At 43.5% G+C, this 16,973-nt stretch overlaps 1 protein-coding gene across 1 annotated transcript; it reads left to right on the top strand.

Annotated features, from left to right (window-relative positions):
* The first annotated feature begins 228 nt into the window (after nucleotides 1-228).
* On the top strand, nucleotides 229-16,018 carry LOC139386426 (stomatin (EPB72)-like 3a). Its single transcript, XM_071132017.1, has 6 exons — nucleotides 229-283; nucleotides 2,593-2,696; nucleotides 6,537-6,607; nucleotides 6,728-6,812; nucleotides 8,462-8,647; nucleotides 15,797-16,018. The coding sequence occupies exons 1-6, from the start codon at nucleotides 229-231 to the stop codon at nucleotides 16,016-16,018; spliced, it is 723 nt and encodes a 240-aa protein (XP_070988118.1).
* Nucleotides 16,019-16,973: the final 955 nt, after the last annotated feature.

Genomic DNA, 16,973 nt, shown 5'->3' with positions numbered 1-16,973 from the left:
CACAGACAGACAGACAAGGTGTTACTCTGTCCGACCAGGCTTTTGAGGAGATGTTGTTACAAATATAATAAATAATTATTTCCTAACCAGTATTCAGTCTTAAACGTTAATATTCATGTTGCTCTGAGTATTAATAGCTGCAGGTGTAGGTCATATTTCTGAAACTATTGGACTGACTGGGTTGAATAAAGGCTGAGTACAGAGCACCAGGCAGGACTAGAGAGAGACATGGTGAACCAGGGGAAGGTCCAGATCAGCAGCAGCACTGAACAGATCCTAGAAGGTACGTGGACTTTACAATTATGGAAATGGATGATTGAGACAGAGAGAGAGAGAGAGAGAGAGAGAGAGAGAGAGAAGAGGAGAGAGAGATAGAGAGAGACAGAGAGAGAGAGAGAGAGAGAGAGAAGAGGAGAGAGAGAGAGAGAAGAGGAGAGAGAGAGAGAGAGAGACAGAGAGAAAAGAGGAGAGAGAGAGAGAGAAGAGGAGAGAGAGAGAGAGAGAGAGACAGAGAGAGAGAGAGAGAGAGAGAGAGAAGAGGGGAGAGAACTAGAGAGAGAAAAAAAGAGGGGAGAGAACGAGAGAGAGAAAGAGAAGAGGGGAGAGAGAGAGAAAGAGAGAGAGAGAAAGAGAAGAGGAGAGAGAAAGAAGAGGGGAGAGAGAGCGAGTGAGAGAGAGAAAGAAGAGGGGAAAGAGAGAAAGAGAAGAGGGGAGAGTGTAACGTCGTTCTTCGTTTGTTGAAAGAGAGGACCGAAATGCAGCGTGGTGGTTACTCATGTTCTTTAATGAATGAATGACGATACATGAAATAACTAATAAATACGAAAACAACAAACGGAACGTGAAACCTAATACAGCCTATCTGGTGAACACTACACAAAGACAGGAACAATCACCCACAAACACACAGTGAAACCCAGGCTACCTAAATATGGTTCCCAATCAGAGACAATGACGAACACCTGCCTCTGATTGAGAACCATATCAGGCCGAACATAGAACTGGACAAACTAGACATGTAACATAGAATGCCCACTCAGATCACACCCTGACCAACCAAAACATAGAAATATACAAAGTAAACTATGGTCAGGGTGTGACAGAGAGAGAGCGAGAGAGAGAGAGAGAGAGAAAGAAGAGGGGAGAGAGAGAAAGAGAGAAAGAGAAGACGGGAGAGAAAGAGAGAAAGAGAAGAGGGGAGAGAGAGAGAAACATTCTATACATACAATGCAATAATATAATTTTAACAGTAGATGACATGTATATTATCAACTGAAAACATGATGAGAGTTGACCATTTTAGGAGGGATTGATTCTTTACCTAATTATCGGGTGGTATGTGTGTTTGTGTGTGTGTGTGTGTGCGTGCATGTGTGTACGTGCGTGTGTGGGAGCCCTCGTTGGGGGCTCTGAGGAGAAGGTGTTGCCTCACTACTAGACACAACAATGACTCAGGAGTACCAGAGAGACCAGAGGACATGTGAAACTAGTCACAGAGAGACCAGAGGACATGTGATACTAGTCACAGAGAGACCAGACGACATGTGATACTAGTCACAGAGGACCAGAGGACATGTGATACTAGTCACAGAGAGACCAGAGGACATGTGATACTAGTCACAGAGAGACCAGACGACATGTGATACTAGTCACAGAGAGACCAGAGGACATGTGATACTAGTCACAGAGAGACCAGAGGACATGTGATACTAGTCACAGAGAGACCAGAGGACATGTGATACTAGTCACAGAGAGACCAGAGGACATGTGAAACTAGTCACAGAGAGACCAGAGGACATGTGATACTAGTCACAGAGAGACCAGAGGACATGTAATACTAGTCACAGAGATACAATACATTATGATACGATACCATACGATACAATACCGAACAATACAATACAATGCTTTTGGTTGAACTGTGGACTATACCATGACATGTCGCGACTGTTTCCCAGACACATGTTAACCATAGTCCTGGACTTAAATACATTTTCATTGGAGAATATCCATTCACTCTATGACTCCTTTCATTCACATGTTTGTTTGCTCTGCACTCATATTGAAGTGTTTTACCATGTTCTCAACCTCAAATACCTCGTACCCCAGCCTTTATGAATACACCTACCTCCTACCCCTGCCTTTATGAATACACCTACCTCCTACCCCTGCCTTTATGAATACACCTACCTCCTACCCCTGCCTTTATGAATACACCTACCTCCTACCCCAGCCTTTATGAATACACCTACCTCCTACCCCTGCCTTTATGAATACACCTACCTCCTACCCCTGTACAGTGATATCATACTGGTACTCTCCTTGTATACAGCTTCAATCTTGTGTACTTTTATTTCTCGTGTTATTTTTAATTGTTCTCATTATTTTTTTTTTAAACTCTGCATCGTTGGGGAAAGGGGCTTTTAAGTAAGCGTTCCACGTTAAAAGTCTCAATTTGATTTGATTGATAAAGCTATGATACGTATATAGTCATTATCCTGTACGTATAAGTTTATATACATTTAGTTATTATAGTAGTATAAAACATCAGTCAGACTAGCCTGTATTGTTGGTGAATTCCTTCCTGTGTAGATAAGAGCTCTGGCTCTCTGGGATGTTGCGGCAGGCTTCTGTTCGGAATCTCTCTAATCTTCACGGTGTTCCTCTTCCCCATCGCCATCTTCATGTGCGTCAAGGTACAGTATACTAGTGTGTGGCAGCGTAACACCAACAGCCGAAGGATAAATATTATACGTGCCAGCAACTTTCATTTTGCTACGTTCTGGTAAATAAATAAAATGATGACCGCATGAAGATAAGAAATAGATATCCCTAGATGTTGAATGCACTGAGCAGTGCCAAGGTAGAGTATGTAGAAAGTCCCTGACTGGTCTCACAGTAGTCAGTCACGCTGTCGCAACACAAAAACAATATAGACGGATTGTATTCCATCTTATTTACTGCATGAGAGAATAAATGAAAAATACTGAAGAAGTAAAAAACATTTCACTAATTGTTTTCCTGTGGACATATCAATTTAAATTTCCATAAAGATGGGTTGTGTTTCTGTACAGCACTTTGAGATATCAGCTGATGTAAGAACGGCTTTATAAATACATTTGAATTTTAGTCATTTACTGAAATGTAACATAACACTCTTGTCCAGAGGCACCTATAATCATATATATTGACCTCTATCAAACCACACAACCCAGGATGCACCTGAAGCAAATCCCGTCTGGATGGACTCTACAACCACGCCCAGTTCCAAACAACTATTCTACCAAATCAAATCAAATTGATTTTTAAAGCCCTTCTTACATCAGCTGATATCTCAAAGTGCTGTACAGAAACCCAGCCTAAAACCCCCAAACAGCAAGCAATGCAGGTGTAGAAGCACGGTGGCTAGGAAAAACTCCCTAGAAAGGCCAAAACCTAGGAAGAAACCTAAAGAGGAACCAGGCTATGTGGGGTGGCCAGTCCTCTTCTGGCTGTGCCGGGTGGAGATTATAACAGAACATGGCCAAGATGTTCAAATACCCAACATCAACGTCCACAGGACCCACCTATATTTATCAAACCCTCTCTTAGTTGTCAGGAAGCTGCTGTGGCTCCTCACTGTATCTCACACTAGGGTCAGATCCTCAGACAGGATGAGATGTTAGTTTGCAGTAATTTATGGTCTAGAATCACAGGAGTATGTTGAAGCATTCTTTGCATCTTGTCTCAGACTCTGAACTTCCTGGTTTCCCAGGTGTTTGGTCACATCTATCAACCCTCTCTGGATCTGTCAGTGTACTGGTCTCTTTCCATGGCGGCCTCGTAGTTTAGCAGGACTGAGATGTCTCCAGCTCTCAGCTCCTCCTCTAGGGGCTATGATAGTATACTGGTCTCTTTCCATGGTGGCCTCGTAGTTTAGCAGGACTGAGATGTCTCCAGCTCTCAGCTCCTCCTCTTGGGACTATGATAGTATCTGGAAGTGATGACATCTCTCTGATCTTTTCCTCAAATCTTCTTCTTCATCATCTGCCTCGTTTGTTCCTCTTCTTCCCTCGGTGCAGTTATCCTGGCCTCCTTTTCCTCTTGTAGAAACTGATGAAGCTTCTTAAACTTCTCCTTAATCTGCCTCTCTGTGTGCTGGGCCTGGCTCTGAACGTGCTCAGCTGTTTGATCACAGGTTAGCTTCTCCTGTGAAGTCTTCAGGACAGTCTAGAGTTCCTTCTTATGGTCCTGAGCAGCCTCATCTATCGGACAGCAGTCATGACTCTTATGCTTTTTTGGATGTTTGGCAAATCAAGACAGACAGACTGTTTATCCTCCAGACAGAAGAGCTTGAGTTTCTCACCGTGCTGACTGCAGAGGAGACCCTGATGAAGCTCTCTGACTCCTCTCCTGTACCTCAGACCCTGATGAAGCTCTCTGACTCCTCTCCTGTTCCCCAGACCCTGATGAAGCTCTGACTCCTCTCCTGTACCCCAGACCCTGATGAAGCTCTCTGACTCATCTCCTGTACCTCAGACTCTGATGAAGCTCTCTGACTCCTCTCCTGTACCTCAGACCCTGATGAAGCTCTCCGACTCCTCTCCTGTACCCCAGACCCTGATGAAGCTCTCTGACTCCTCTCCTGTACCTCAGACCCTGATGAAGCTCTCTGACTCATCTCCTGTACCTCAGACTCTGATGAAGCTCTCCGACTCCTCTCCTGTAAGCTCTCACACCGGTTCTTTAAAACCAGGTTGCAGGGAGGATGTTGCATCAGGATTTTTTCCTGTAGACTGGACACACCCGATAAATCCTCTTTGTTGCCAGCTGAGCTTCAGACAGGCTTTACAGGAGCTGTGAATCCTTGAAGATGTCACAGGACAGGAGAGATCCTCGCCATAGAGAGAAGGTTTAGACGTTACGTTCTCTCTGCCAGTAACACTCCCTCCTCTTATCTGGAACGGCTTCTGAGATGAACGTTGACTGTTGAGTCTGTAGAACTTGGAAATACAGTGTTGATGGTGGAGCCTCTTGGTCTCCGATTGTTGTATTGAATCTTGATTATAAATTGTTTGTAAGTAAAATTAATTGTAAAATCTAGGCTGGATAAAGAATAGCTGCATACTTTTTTTGTTACAGTTGTGTTATGAACTTTACTCCTTCCTGATCAAAATGGTTGTATTCCTTAGTGAACACTAGACAAATTACATAAAACGTTGAGGAGCGGACCTATAAGGGGCGGACCTATAAGGGGCGGACCTATAAGGGGTGGACCTATGGTATGAGGGTTGGACCTATAAGGGGCGGACCTATAAGGGGCGGGCCTATAAGGGGCGGACCTATAAGGGGTGGACCTATGGTATGAGGGTTGGACCTATAAGGGGCGGACCTATAAGGGGTGGACCTATAAGGGCTGGACCTATGGTATGAGGGTTGGACCTATAAGGGGCGGACCTATAAGGGGCGGGCCTATAAGGGCTGGACCTATGGTATGAGGGTTGGACTTATAAGGCGTAAACCTATAAGGGGCGGACCTATAAGGTATGGACCTATGGTATGAGGGTTGGACCTATAAGGGGCGGACCTATAAGGGGTGGACCTATAAGGGGCGGGCCTATAAGGGGTGGACCTATGGTATGAGGGTTGGACCTATAAGGCGTGAACCTATAAGGGGCGGACCTATAAGGGGCGGGGACCTATGGTATGAGGGTGGGACCTATAAGGCGTGAACCTATAGGGGCGGACCTATAAGGGGCGGGGACCTATGGTATGAGGGTTGGACCTATAAGGCGTGAACCTATAAGGGGCGGACCTATAAGGGGTGGACCTATAAGGGGTGGACCTATAAGGGGCGGGCCTGTAAGGGGTGGACCTATGGTATGAGGGTTGGACCTATAAGGCGTGAACCTATAAGGGGCGGACCTATAAGGCGTGAACCTATAAGGGGCGGACCTATAAGGGGTGGACCTATAAGGGGTGGACCTATAAGGCGTGAACCTATAGGTGGACCTATGGTATGATGGTTGGACCTATAAGGGGCGGACCTATAAGGGGTGGACCTATAAGGGTTAGACCTATAAGGCGTGAACCTATAGGTGGACCTATGGTATGATGGTTGGACCTATAAGGGGTGGACCTATAAGGGTTAGACCTATAAGGGGTGGACCTATAAGGCGTGAACCTATAAGGGGCGGACCTATAAGGGGTGGACCTATAAGGGTTAGACCTATAAGGCGTGAACCTATAGGTGGACCTATGGTATGATGGTTGGACCTATAAGGGGTGGCTATGGTTTGAGGGTTGGAGCTATGGTATGAGGGGTGGGGCTATGGTATGAGGGGTGGGGCTATGGTATGAGGGGAGGAGCTATGGTATGAGGGGAGGAGCTATGGTATGAGGGGAGGATCTCTCTGCAAACGTCACAAGCATAGTTCTCTGGAGTTGTGTTATCTAGTCACCCATTTTATAGCCCTGATATGGCATCATGGGACATGATATAACCAACGTAAAACAAAATGGTTTCGTGTCACCCTGTATTTTTTTTGACTATCTAGATTGTAAAGGAGTATGAGCGAGCGGTCATTTTCAGACTTGGACGCATCGCGGACAAGAAGCCGAAAGGACCAGGTGAAATATTACCACAGCAATCAATACACCTCACTCAATATGGCCTACAGTACAGTACACACACTGTGACATGCCTTTGAACTGTTGATAAAACATCCTTCTCTTCGGTCTCCTCTGTGGGGATCTTCTTTGTACTACCCTGTACTGACACTTTCGTGAAGGTGGACTTGAGGACTGTGTCTTTTGACATTCCACCCCAAGAGGTACTGAACACATCTACCTCAAATACCTCATACCACTGTTGTACAGTGAGGACTGTGTCATGTACATCTTCGTGTTTTCTGCACCAATGACAGCGTATATCAGGGCTCTCCAACCATGTTCCTGGAGAGATACCCTCCTGTAGGTTATAACTCCAACCCTGTTCCTGGAGAGATACCCTCCTGAAGGTTTTAACTCCAACCCTGTTCCTGGAGAGACAACCTCCTGAAGGTTAACTCCAACCCTGTTCCTGGAGAGATACCCTCCTGTAGGTTTTAACTCCAACCCTGTTCCTGGAGAGACACCCTCCTGAAGGTTATAACTCCAACACTGTTCCTGGAGAGACACCCTCCTGAAGGTTAACTCCAACCCTGTTCCTGGAGAGACACCCTCCTGTAGGTTTTAACTCCAACCCTGTTCCTGGAGAGACACCCTCCTGTAGGTTATAACTCCAACCCTCTTCCTGGAGAGATACCCTCCTGAAGGTTAACTCCAACCCTGTTCCTGGAGATACCCCCCTGTAGGTTTTAACTCCAACCCTGTTCCTGGAGAGACACCCTCCTGAAGGTTATAACTCCAACAATGTTCCTGGAGAGACACCCTCCTGAAGGTTAACTCCAACCCTGTTCCTGGAGAGCTACCCTCCTGTAGGTTTTAACTCCAACCCTGTTCCTGGAGAGACACCCTCCTGTAGGTTATAACTCCAACCCTCTTCCTGGAGAGATACCCTCCTGAAGGTTAACTCCAACCCCGTTCCTGGAGAGATATCCTCCTGTAGGTTTTAACTCCAACCCTGTTCCTGGAGAGATACCCTCCTGTAGCTTTAAACTCCAACCCTGTTCCTGGAGAGCTACCCTCCTGTAGGTTATAACTCCAACCCTCTTCCTGGAGAGATACCCTCCTGAAGGTTAACTCCAACCCTGTTCCTGGAGAGATACCCTCCTGTAGGTTTTAACTCCAACTCTGTTCCTGGAAAGATACCCTCCTGTAGGTTTAAACTCCAACCCTGTTACTAGAGAGACAATCTCCTTTAGGTTTAAACTCCAACCCTGTTACAAGAGAGTTACCCTCCTGTAGGTTTATACTCCAACCCTGTTCCTGGAGAGATACCCTCCTGTAGGTTAACTCCAACCCTGTTCCTGGAGAGATACCCTCCTGAAGGTTAATTAACTCCAACCCTGTTCCTGGAGAGCTACCCTCCTGTAGGTTTTAACTCCAAACCTGTTCCTGGAGAGATACCCTTCTGAAGGTTAACTCCAACCCTGTTCCTTGAGAGATACCCTCCTGTAGGTTTAAACTCCAACCATGTTCCTGGAGATACCCTCCTGTAGGTTTAAACTCCAACCCTGTTCCTGGAGAGTTACCTTCCTGTAGGTTTTAACTCTAACCATGTTCCTGGAGAGATACCCTCCTGTAGGAACATGGTTGGAGTTAAAATCTACAGGAGGGTAACTCTCCGGGAGCATGGTTGGAGAGCCCTGGATCCTAATCAGTTCACTTTGACTGTCCAGGTATTGGTATTGGTAGATTAAGGTTGTAATGTGCACAAGCAATGCATACCAATATCCTTACAAGACCCCACCACATCCCTTTTTCAGAATGCAATTCATTCAGTATAAACTCACCTCTTGCCCACTTCTCTTCTGTCCAGATCCTGACCAAAGACTCAGTGACGGTGTCTGTAGACGGGGTGGTGTATTTCAGTGCTGTAGCTAACGTGTCCAACGCCCACTCCTCCACCCGTCTCCTCGCCCAGACCACCCTGAGGAACGTCCTGGGAACCAAGAACCTGGCTGAGCTGCTGTCTGACCGCGAGGGAATCTCACACAACATGCAGGTAGGAGAGCCCTGGAGCTTAGAACTATAGAACCATATAACTAAGAACAGTAGAATTAGGCTGATCTGCTGACTGACCGCGAGGGAATCTCACACAGCATGTCGGTACGGAACACAGAGCTGTAGAACCTAGAACTGTAGAACCGAGTGTCACGATCGTTGTTATGAGGGGACCAAGGCGCAGCGTGATTGAAGTTCCACATCTTTATTACGGTGAAACTTTAAACAAAAACAATAAAACAATAACGAACTGTGAAAGTAGTGATGCACAAACACAAAACAATATCCCACAAACACAGATGGGAAAAATGGCTACCTAAATATGATCCCCAATTAGAGGCAACAATTACCAGCTGCCTCTAATTGGGAACCATACAAAACACCAACATACAAATATTGAACTAGAACACCCCCCTAGTCACGCCCTGACCTACTACACCACAGAGAACCAAGGGCACTCTATGGTCAGGGTGACACCGAGAACCAAGAACTGCAGAACTGTAGAACTGTAGAACAACCAGGACAGCATCTCCCACAGCATGCAGGTGGCAGACAGTATGGGAGTAGTACAGGCACAGTGATTGAGTGATTGGTTGGTTTGGTTAATTCATATTAGACAAAACTGAAAACGCTTTGTGATGGGAATGCACAATCAAGACAAGTATGTTTACTATGTGCAATGAAACAAACCTCAGGAGGTAATTCAAAACCATAGATGTGGAATCATGCTTTCTACTATCCAGTTACCTACTGTGGATGAATAGAGCCTAATCCCACATCAAACTCAACTGGTTATGGTATCCAGTTACCTACTGTGGATGAATAGAGCCTAATCCCACATCAAACTCAACTGGTTATGGTATCCAGTTACCTACTGTGGATGAATAGAGCCTAATCCCACATCAAACTCAACTGGTTATGGTATCCAGTTACCTACTGTGGATGAATAGAGCCTAATCCCACATCAAACTCAACTGGTTATGGTATCCAGTTACCTACTGTGGATGAATAGAGCCTAATCCCACATCAAACTCAACTGGTTATGGTATCCAGTTACCTACTGTGGATGAATAGAGCCTAATCTCACATCAAACTCAACTGGTTATGGTATCCAGTTACCTACTGTGGATGAATAGAGCCTAATCCCACATCAAACTCAACTGGTTATGGTATCCAGTAACCTACTGTGGATGAATAGAGCCTAATCCCACATCAAACTCAACTGGTTATGGTATCCAGTTACCTACTGTGGATGAATAGAGCCTAATCCCACATCAAACTCAACTGGTTATGGTATCCAGTTACCTACTGTGGATGAATAGAGCCTAATCCCACATCAAACTCAACTGGTTATGGTATCCAGTTACCTACTGTGGATGAATAGAGCCTAATCCCACATCAAACTCAACTGGTTATGGTATCCAGTTACCTACTGTGAATGAATAGAGCCTAATCCCACATCAAACTCAACTGGTTATGGTATCCAGTTACCTACTGTGAATGAATAGAGCCTAATCCCACATCAAACTCAACTGGTTATGGTATCCAGTTACCTACTGTGGATGAATAGAGCCTAATCCCACATCAAACTCAACTGGTTATGGTATCCAGTTACCTACTGTGGATGAATAGAGCCTAATCCCACATCAAACTCAACTGGTTATGGTATCCAGTTACCTACTGTGGATGAATAGAGCCTAATCCCACATCAAACTCAACTGGTTATGGTATCCAGTTACCTACTGTGGATGAATAGAGCCTAATCCCACATCAAACTCAACTGGTTATGGTATCCAGTTACCTACTGTGGATGAATAGAGCCTAATCCCACATCAAACTCAACTGGTTATGGTATCCAGTTACCTACTGTGGATGAATAGAGCCTAATCCCACATCAAACTCAACTGGTTATGGTATCCAGTTACCTACTGTGGATGAATAGAGCCTAATCCCACATCAAACTCAACTGGTTATGGTATCCAGTTACCTACTGTGAATGAATAGAGCCTAATCCCACATCAAACTCAACTGGTTATGGTATCCAGTTACCTACTGTGGATGAATAGAGCCTAATCCCACATCAAACTCAACTGGTTATGGTATCCAGTTACCTACTGTGGATGAATAGAGCCTAATCCCACATCAAACTCAACTGGTTATGGTATCCAGTTACCTACTGTGGATGAATAGAGCCTAATCCCACATCAAACTCAACTGGTTATGGTATCCAGTTACCTACTGTGGATGAATAGAGCCTAATCCCACATCAAACTCAACTGGTTATGGTATCCAGTTACCTACTGTGGATGAATAGAGCCTAATCCCACATCAAACTCAACTGGTTATGGTATCCAGTTACCTACTGTGGATGAATAGAGCCTAATCCCACATCAAACTCAACTGGTTATGGTATCCAGTTACCTACTGTGGATGAATAGAGCCTAATCCCACATCAAACTCAACTGGTTATGGTATCCAGTTACCTACTGTGGATGAATAGAGCCTAATCCCACATCAAACTCAACTGGTTATGGTATCCAGTTACCTACTGTGGAAGAATAGAGCCTAATCTCACATCAAACTCAACTGGTTATGGTATCCAATTACCTTCTGTGGATGAATAGAGCCTAATCCCACATCAAACTCAACTGGTTATGGTATCCAGTAACCTACTGTGGATGAATAGAGCCTAATCCCACATCAAACTCAACTGGTTATGGTATCCAGTAACCTACTGTGGATGAATAGAGCCTAATCCCACATCAAACTCAACTGGTTATGGTATCCAGTTACCTACTGTGGATGAATAGAGCCTAATCCCACATCAAACTCAACTGGTTATGGTATCCAGTTACCTACTGTGGATGAATAGAGCCTAATCCCACATCAAACTCAACTGGTTATGGTATCCAGTTACCTACTGTGAATGAATAGAGCCTAATCCCACATCAAACTCAACTGGTTATGGTATCCAGTTACCTACTGTGGATGAATAGAGCCTAATCCCACATCAAACTCAACTGGTTATGGTATCCAGTTACCTACTGTGGATGAATAGAGCCTAATCCCACATCAAACTCAACTGGTTATGGTATCCAGTTACCTACTGTGGATGAATAGAGCCTAATCCCACATCAAACTCAACTGGTTATGGTATCCAGTTACCTACTGTGGATGAATAGAGCCTAATCCCACATCAAACTCAACTGGTTATGGTATCCAGTTACCTACTGTGGATGAATAGAGCCTAATCCCACATCAAACTCAACTGGTTATGGTATCCAGTTACCTACTGTGGATGAATAGAGCCTAATCCCACATCAAACTCAACTGGTTATGGTATCCAGTTACCTACTGTGGATGAATAGAGCCTAATCCCACATCAAACTCAACTGGTTATGGTATCCAGTTACCTACTGTGGATGAATAGAGCCTAATCCCACATCAAACTCAACTGGTTATGGTATCCAGTTACCTACTGTGGAAGAATAGAGCCTAATCTCACATCAAACTCAACTGGTTATGGTATCCAATTACCTTCTGTGGATGAATAGAGCCTAATCCCACATCAAACTCAACTGGTTATGGTATCCAGTAACCTACTGTGGATGAATAGAGCCTAATCCCACATCAAACTCAACTGGTTATGGTATCCAGTAACCTACTGTGGATGAATAGAGCCTAATCCCACATCAAACTCAACTGGTTATGGTATCCAGTTACCTACTGTGGATGAATAGAGCCTAATCCCACATCAAACTCAACTGGTTATGGTATCCAGTTACCTACTGTGGATGATCATCGAACTCACCTGTTGTGGACGAATAGAGCCTAATCCCATATCGAACTCACCTGTTGTGGACGAATAGAGCCTAATCCCACATCGAACTCACCTGTTGTGGACGAATAGAGCCTAATCCCATATCGAACTCACCTGTTGTGGACGAATAGAGCCTAATCCCATATCGAACTCACCTGTTGTGGACGAATAGAGCCTAATCCCATATCGAACTCACCTGTTGTGGACGAATAGAGCCTAATCCCATATCGAACTCACCTGTTGTGGACGAATAGAGCCTAATCCCATATCGAACTCACCTGTTGTGGACGAATAGAGCCTAATCCCACATCGAACTCACCTGTTCTGGACAAATACACTAGTAGGTGTAGCTATTTCATTAGCTGTATAATAGCTCTGGCCTGGCTAATGTTTCTGTTGTTTACACCTATCCAGGAAGTGAAATGGCTGTTATTTACACCTATCCAGGAAGTGAAATGGCTGTTATTCACACCTATCCAGGAAGTGAAATGGCTGTTATTCACACCTATCCAGGAAGTGAAATGGCTGTTATTTACACCTATCCAGGAAGTGAAATGGCTGTTATTCACACCTATCCAGGAAGTGAAATGGATGTTATTCACACCTACCCAGGAAGTGAAATGGCTGTTATTCACACCTATCCAGGAAGTGAAATGGCTGTTATTCACACCTATCCAGGAAGTGAAATGGCTGTTATTCACACCTATCCAGGAAGTGAAATGGCTGTTATTCACAACCTATCCAGGAAGTGAAATGGCATAAGCATTATGTTGTAGAGCCATCCGCACGGTCTAATTTATACTAGAGTACATAACTGCTATATCTGTGGGGGAAAAAGCAAACACTATATTTACAAAGTCTTATTTTTCCCCCGTTATATTTTAATACTTCAATCCAAAGTGCCACATATACAGACATTAGTGTCTCATAATAAAAACCACAATGTTTAACTTCTACCATCCAAACAAATATGAAACCAAGTTCTTTATAAAAAACAAACAACGCAAAAGAAAATACTTATTGAAGAGACATGCTTTCATATCAACAACATGGCAGAACCTGTGCTGGAGAAGAATTCCATACAATCTTTACAACAAAATTAATATAAAATATTAATATCACGTAAAACAATAGCAATAACTAAGGTATCGACATCAACATGTGAGACACCAACCCCTCATTAGATATGCATCTACTGGGAACCCAACCTTCTGTTCTAGAATGGAAGGAACATTAAAGAGTTCTAGAGTACATCTACTGGGAACCCAACCTTCTGTTCTAGAATGGAAGGAACATTAAAGAGTTCTAGAGTACATCTACTGGGAACCCAACCTTCTGTTCTAGAATGGAAGGAACATTAAAGAGTTCTAGAGTACGTCTACTGGGAACCCAACCTTCTGTTCTAGAATGGAAGGAACATTAAAGGGTTCTAGAGTACATCTACTGGGAACCCAACCTTCTGTTCTAGAATGGAAGGAACATTAAAGGGTTCTAGAGTACATCTACTGGGAACCCAATCTTCTGTTCTAGAATGGAAGGAACATTAAAGAGTTCTAGAGTACATCTACTGGGAACCCAATCTTCTGTTCTAGAATGGAAGGAACATTAAAGAGTTCTAGAGTACATCTACTGGGAACCCAACCTTCTGTTCTAGAATGGAAGGAACATTAAAGAGTTCTAGAGTACATCTACTGGGAACCCAACCTTCTGTTCTAGAATGGAAGGAACATTAAAGGGTTCTAGAGTACATCTACTGGGAACCCAACCTTCTGTTCTAGAATGGAAGGAACATTAAAGAGTTCTAGAGTACATCTACTGGGAACCCAATCTTCTGTTCTAGAATGGAAGGAACATTAAAGAGTTCTAGAGTACATTGGTCACAATGGTCACGTCCGCAAGACATAGATCAATCAATGCACTTCCAAACCTGACAGAACAGTACGTTTCAGATAAATCTCCCTATGTAACCAACCAGTTACTAACCCAGTTACTATCGGCCTTTAGCCTGAAGGGTTAACCTTCCTTGACCTTTTCCCTATGTAACCAACCAGTTACTGAGCTGTCAGCCTTTTAGCTCAAAGGGCTAACCTCTGGTAAGGGTATCTGGGGAGGCATCGTCTCCTCTGCAGCCATGCAGTCAAACTACTCTAGTTCTACTATGTCTATATCTATATCTAGGTAGATATCATCATCATTCAGATATCGGTGTTAGTCTGCTTCAAATGATTACATTGACACAGTGTAAATAGGACATTCTATACAAGGGAAAGTGGTGGTTTTCCACACCACATCATCTAACTCTGAAGCAACTAATATTATGTTATTTTTTTACATTGCTAAGTGTTGTTGAACAAATCCTTAAAGTAAAAAATAATAAATACTGTTATGATACTTTACATCCGGTGGACATTTTACAACGTGGTTTAAATATGTTGTGTCACAACACAAAAAACCCACAACAACAAAATGAACCTAAAATAACATTTAAAAATGATGAATAAATGTAAAATAAAATGTTTAAATGAATAAATGGCAGTCTCTTGGCTTTCTGTTATGAGTCATGAATTTCCTTCAAGACCTGAGATTCATCTCTGATTTGAGACAAGAGGTATCACAGTTCAATACAATGAATACAATGGTTCCTGTTTTACAATATTCATCGTGAATAATCATTCATAAATCATACTCCGTTGAACCATATTTTTTTCCCCAAACTAGACTTCCTGGTTAGCTAGTATTATGACACGATAAAAGATCCAGTCGGATGGAGAAAAAGAGAATGAAAGTCACGATGGGATTTTCCACAGCTGCCTAGATGTCACTTGTGGATCTCAAAAACAAAACAAAATGTTTTGACTCACACAGAGACGCAAGGCTACACAAAAAGAAGCAAATCCATTTTTGTTTTTGTTGAGTTGATCGCAAAGAGATGCAATGATAAGTACACTTGGACAGAGAGTGACAACAAGAGTAGATTCACCATGGTTACAATGTGTAAATAAATAAATAACAGACTGGTACCAGAACATTCTTCTAGAACGTTCACTTCAGATCAGTAAATGTATCCCGGGAGGTTTGCCTCATCATTGGCTGAATTTACACAGGATAACCCAATTCTGATATTCTATTCACTAATTGTCTTTTGACCAATCAGATCAGTTCATTTGTCAATAATAGTGCAAAATATCAGAATGGACTGCCTGTGTAAACACAGCCACTAAAGATCAGAATGGGCTGCCTGTGTAAACACAGCATTCTAAAGATCAGAATGGGCTGCCTGTGTAAACACAGCCACTAAAAGATCAGAATGGGCTGCCTGTGTGAACACAGCCACTAAAGATCAGAATGGGCTGCCTGTGTAAACACAGCGTTCTAAAGATCAGAATGGGCTGCCTGTGTAAACACAGCGTTCTAAAGATCAGAATGGGCTGCCTGTGTAAACACAGCGTTCTAAAGATCAGAATGGGCTGCCTGTGTAAACACAGCGTTCTAAAGATCAGAATGGGCTGCCTGTGTAAACACAGCCACTTGCAGGATCACAGACCTAACTAATACAGACGTAATAAATGCAGGCATCATCAGTGCTAAGGCCTGGGGCAGCTGGAAAACAACTATGATACTAAGGTAACCCGTACATCAATCTGGATCAACTCCTTAGCCTTTTCAATGTGATTCTCAACACGTCAGTACCATTCAGAGAGTGGTAGGTCACATGTTCAATGTATTTCAAGGGGACATGTATGTTATGCCACAGGGTTCGCCTCAGAACTCATTAATCCATCATGCTTAATGACGTACGGAGTGGGAACACTACACATGGCTTTTCCTTCAAGGGACCTGAATGGGAGTACAGGGCGCGATCCGAAATGGCACCCTTTATAGTGCACTACTTTGGGACGCAGGCCACAGAGTCTCTATCTTCTATTCAACCACAGAGTCTCTATCTTCTATTCAACCACAGAGTCTCTATCTTCTATCAACCACATAGTCTCTATCTTCTATCAACCACAGAGTCTCTATCTTCTATCAACCACAGTCTCTATCTTCTATCAACCACCGAGTCTATATCTTCTATCAACCACAGAGTCTCTATCTTCTATCAACCACAGAGTCTCTATCTTCTATCAACCAGAGTCTCTATCTTCTATTGAACCACAGAGTCTCTATCTTCTATCAACCACAGAGTCTCTATCTTCTATCAACCACAGAGTCTCTATCTTCTATCAACCAGAGTCTCTATCTTCTATTGAACCACAGAGTCTCTATCTTCTATCAACCACAGAGTCTCTATCTTCTATCAACCACAGAGTCTCTATCTTCTATCAACCACAGAGTCTCTATCTTCTATTCAACCACAGAGTCTCTATCTTCTATTCAACCACAGAGTCTCTATCTTCTATCAACCACAGTCTCTATCTTCTATCAACCACAGAGTCTCCATCTTCTATCAACCACAGAGTCTCTATCTTCTATCAACCACAGAGTCTCTATCTTCTATCAACCACAG

The sequence above is a fragment of the Oncorhynchus clarkii genome, chromosome 27 (assembly GCF_045791955.1).
Source record: "Oncorhynchus clarkii lewisi isolate Uvic-CL-2024 chromosome 27, UVic_Ocla_1.0, whole genome shotgun sequence".
NCBI lineage: Eukaryota > Metazoa > Chordata > Actinopteri > Salmoniformes > Salmonidae > Oncorhynchus > Oncorhynchus clarkii.
Note: the sequence above shows the minus strand (reverse complement) of the source record. Positions and strands in the feature narration are given on the sequence as shown.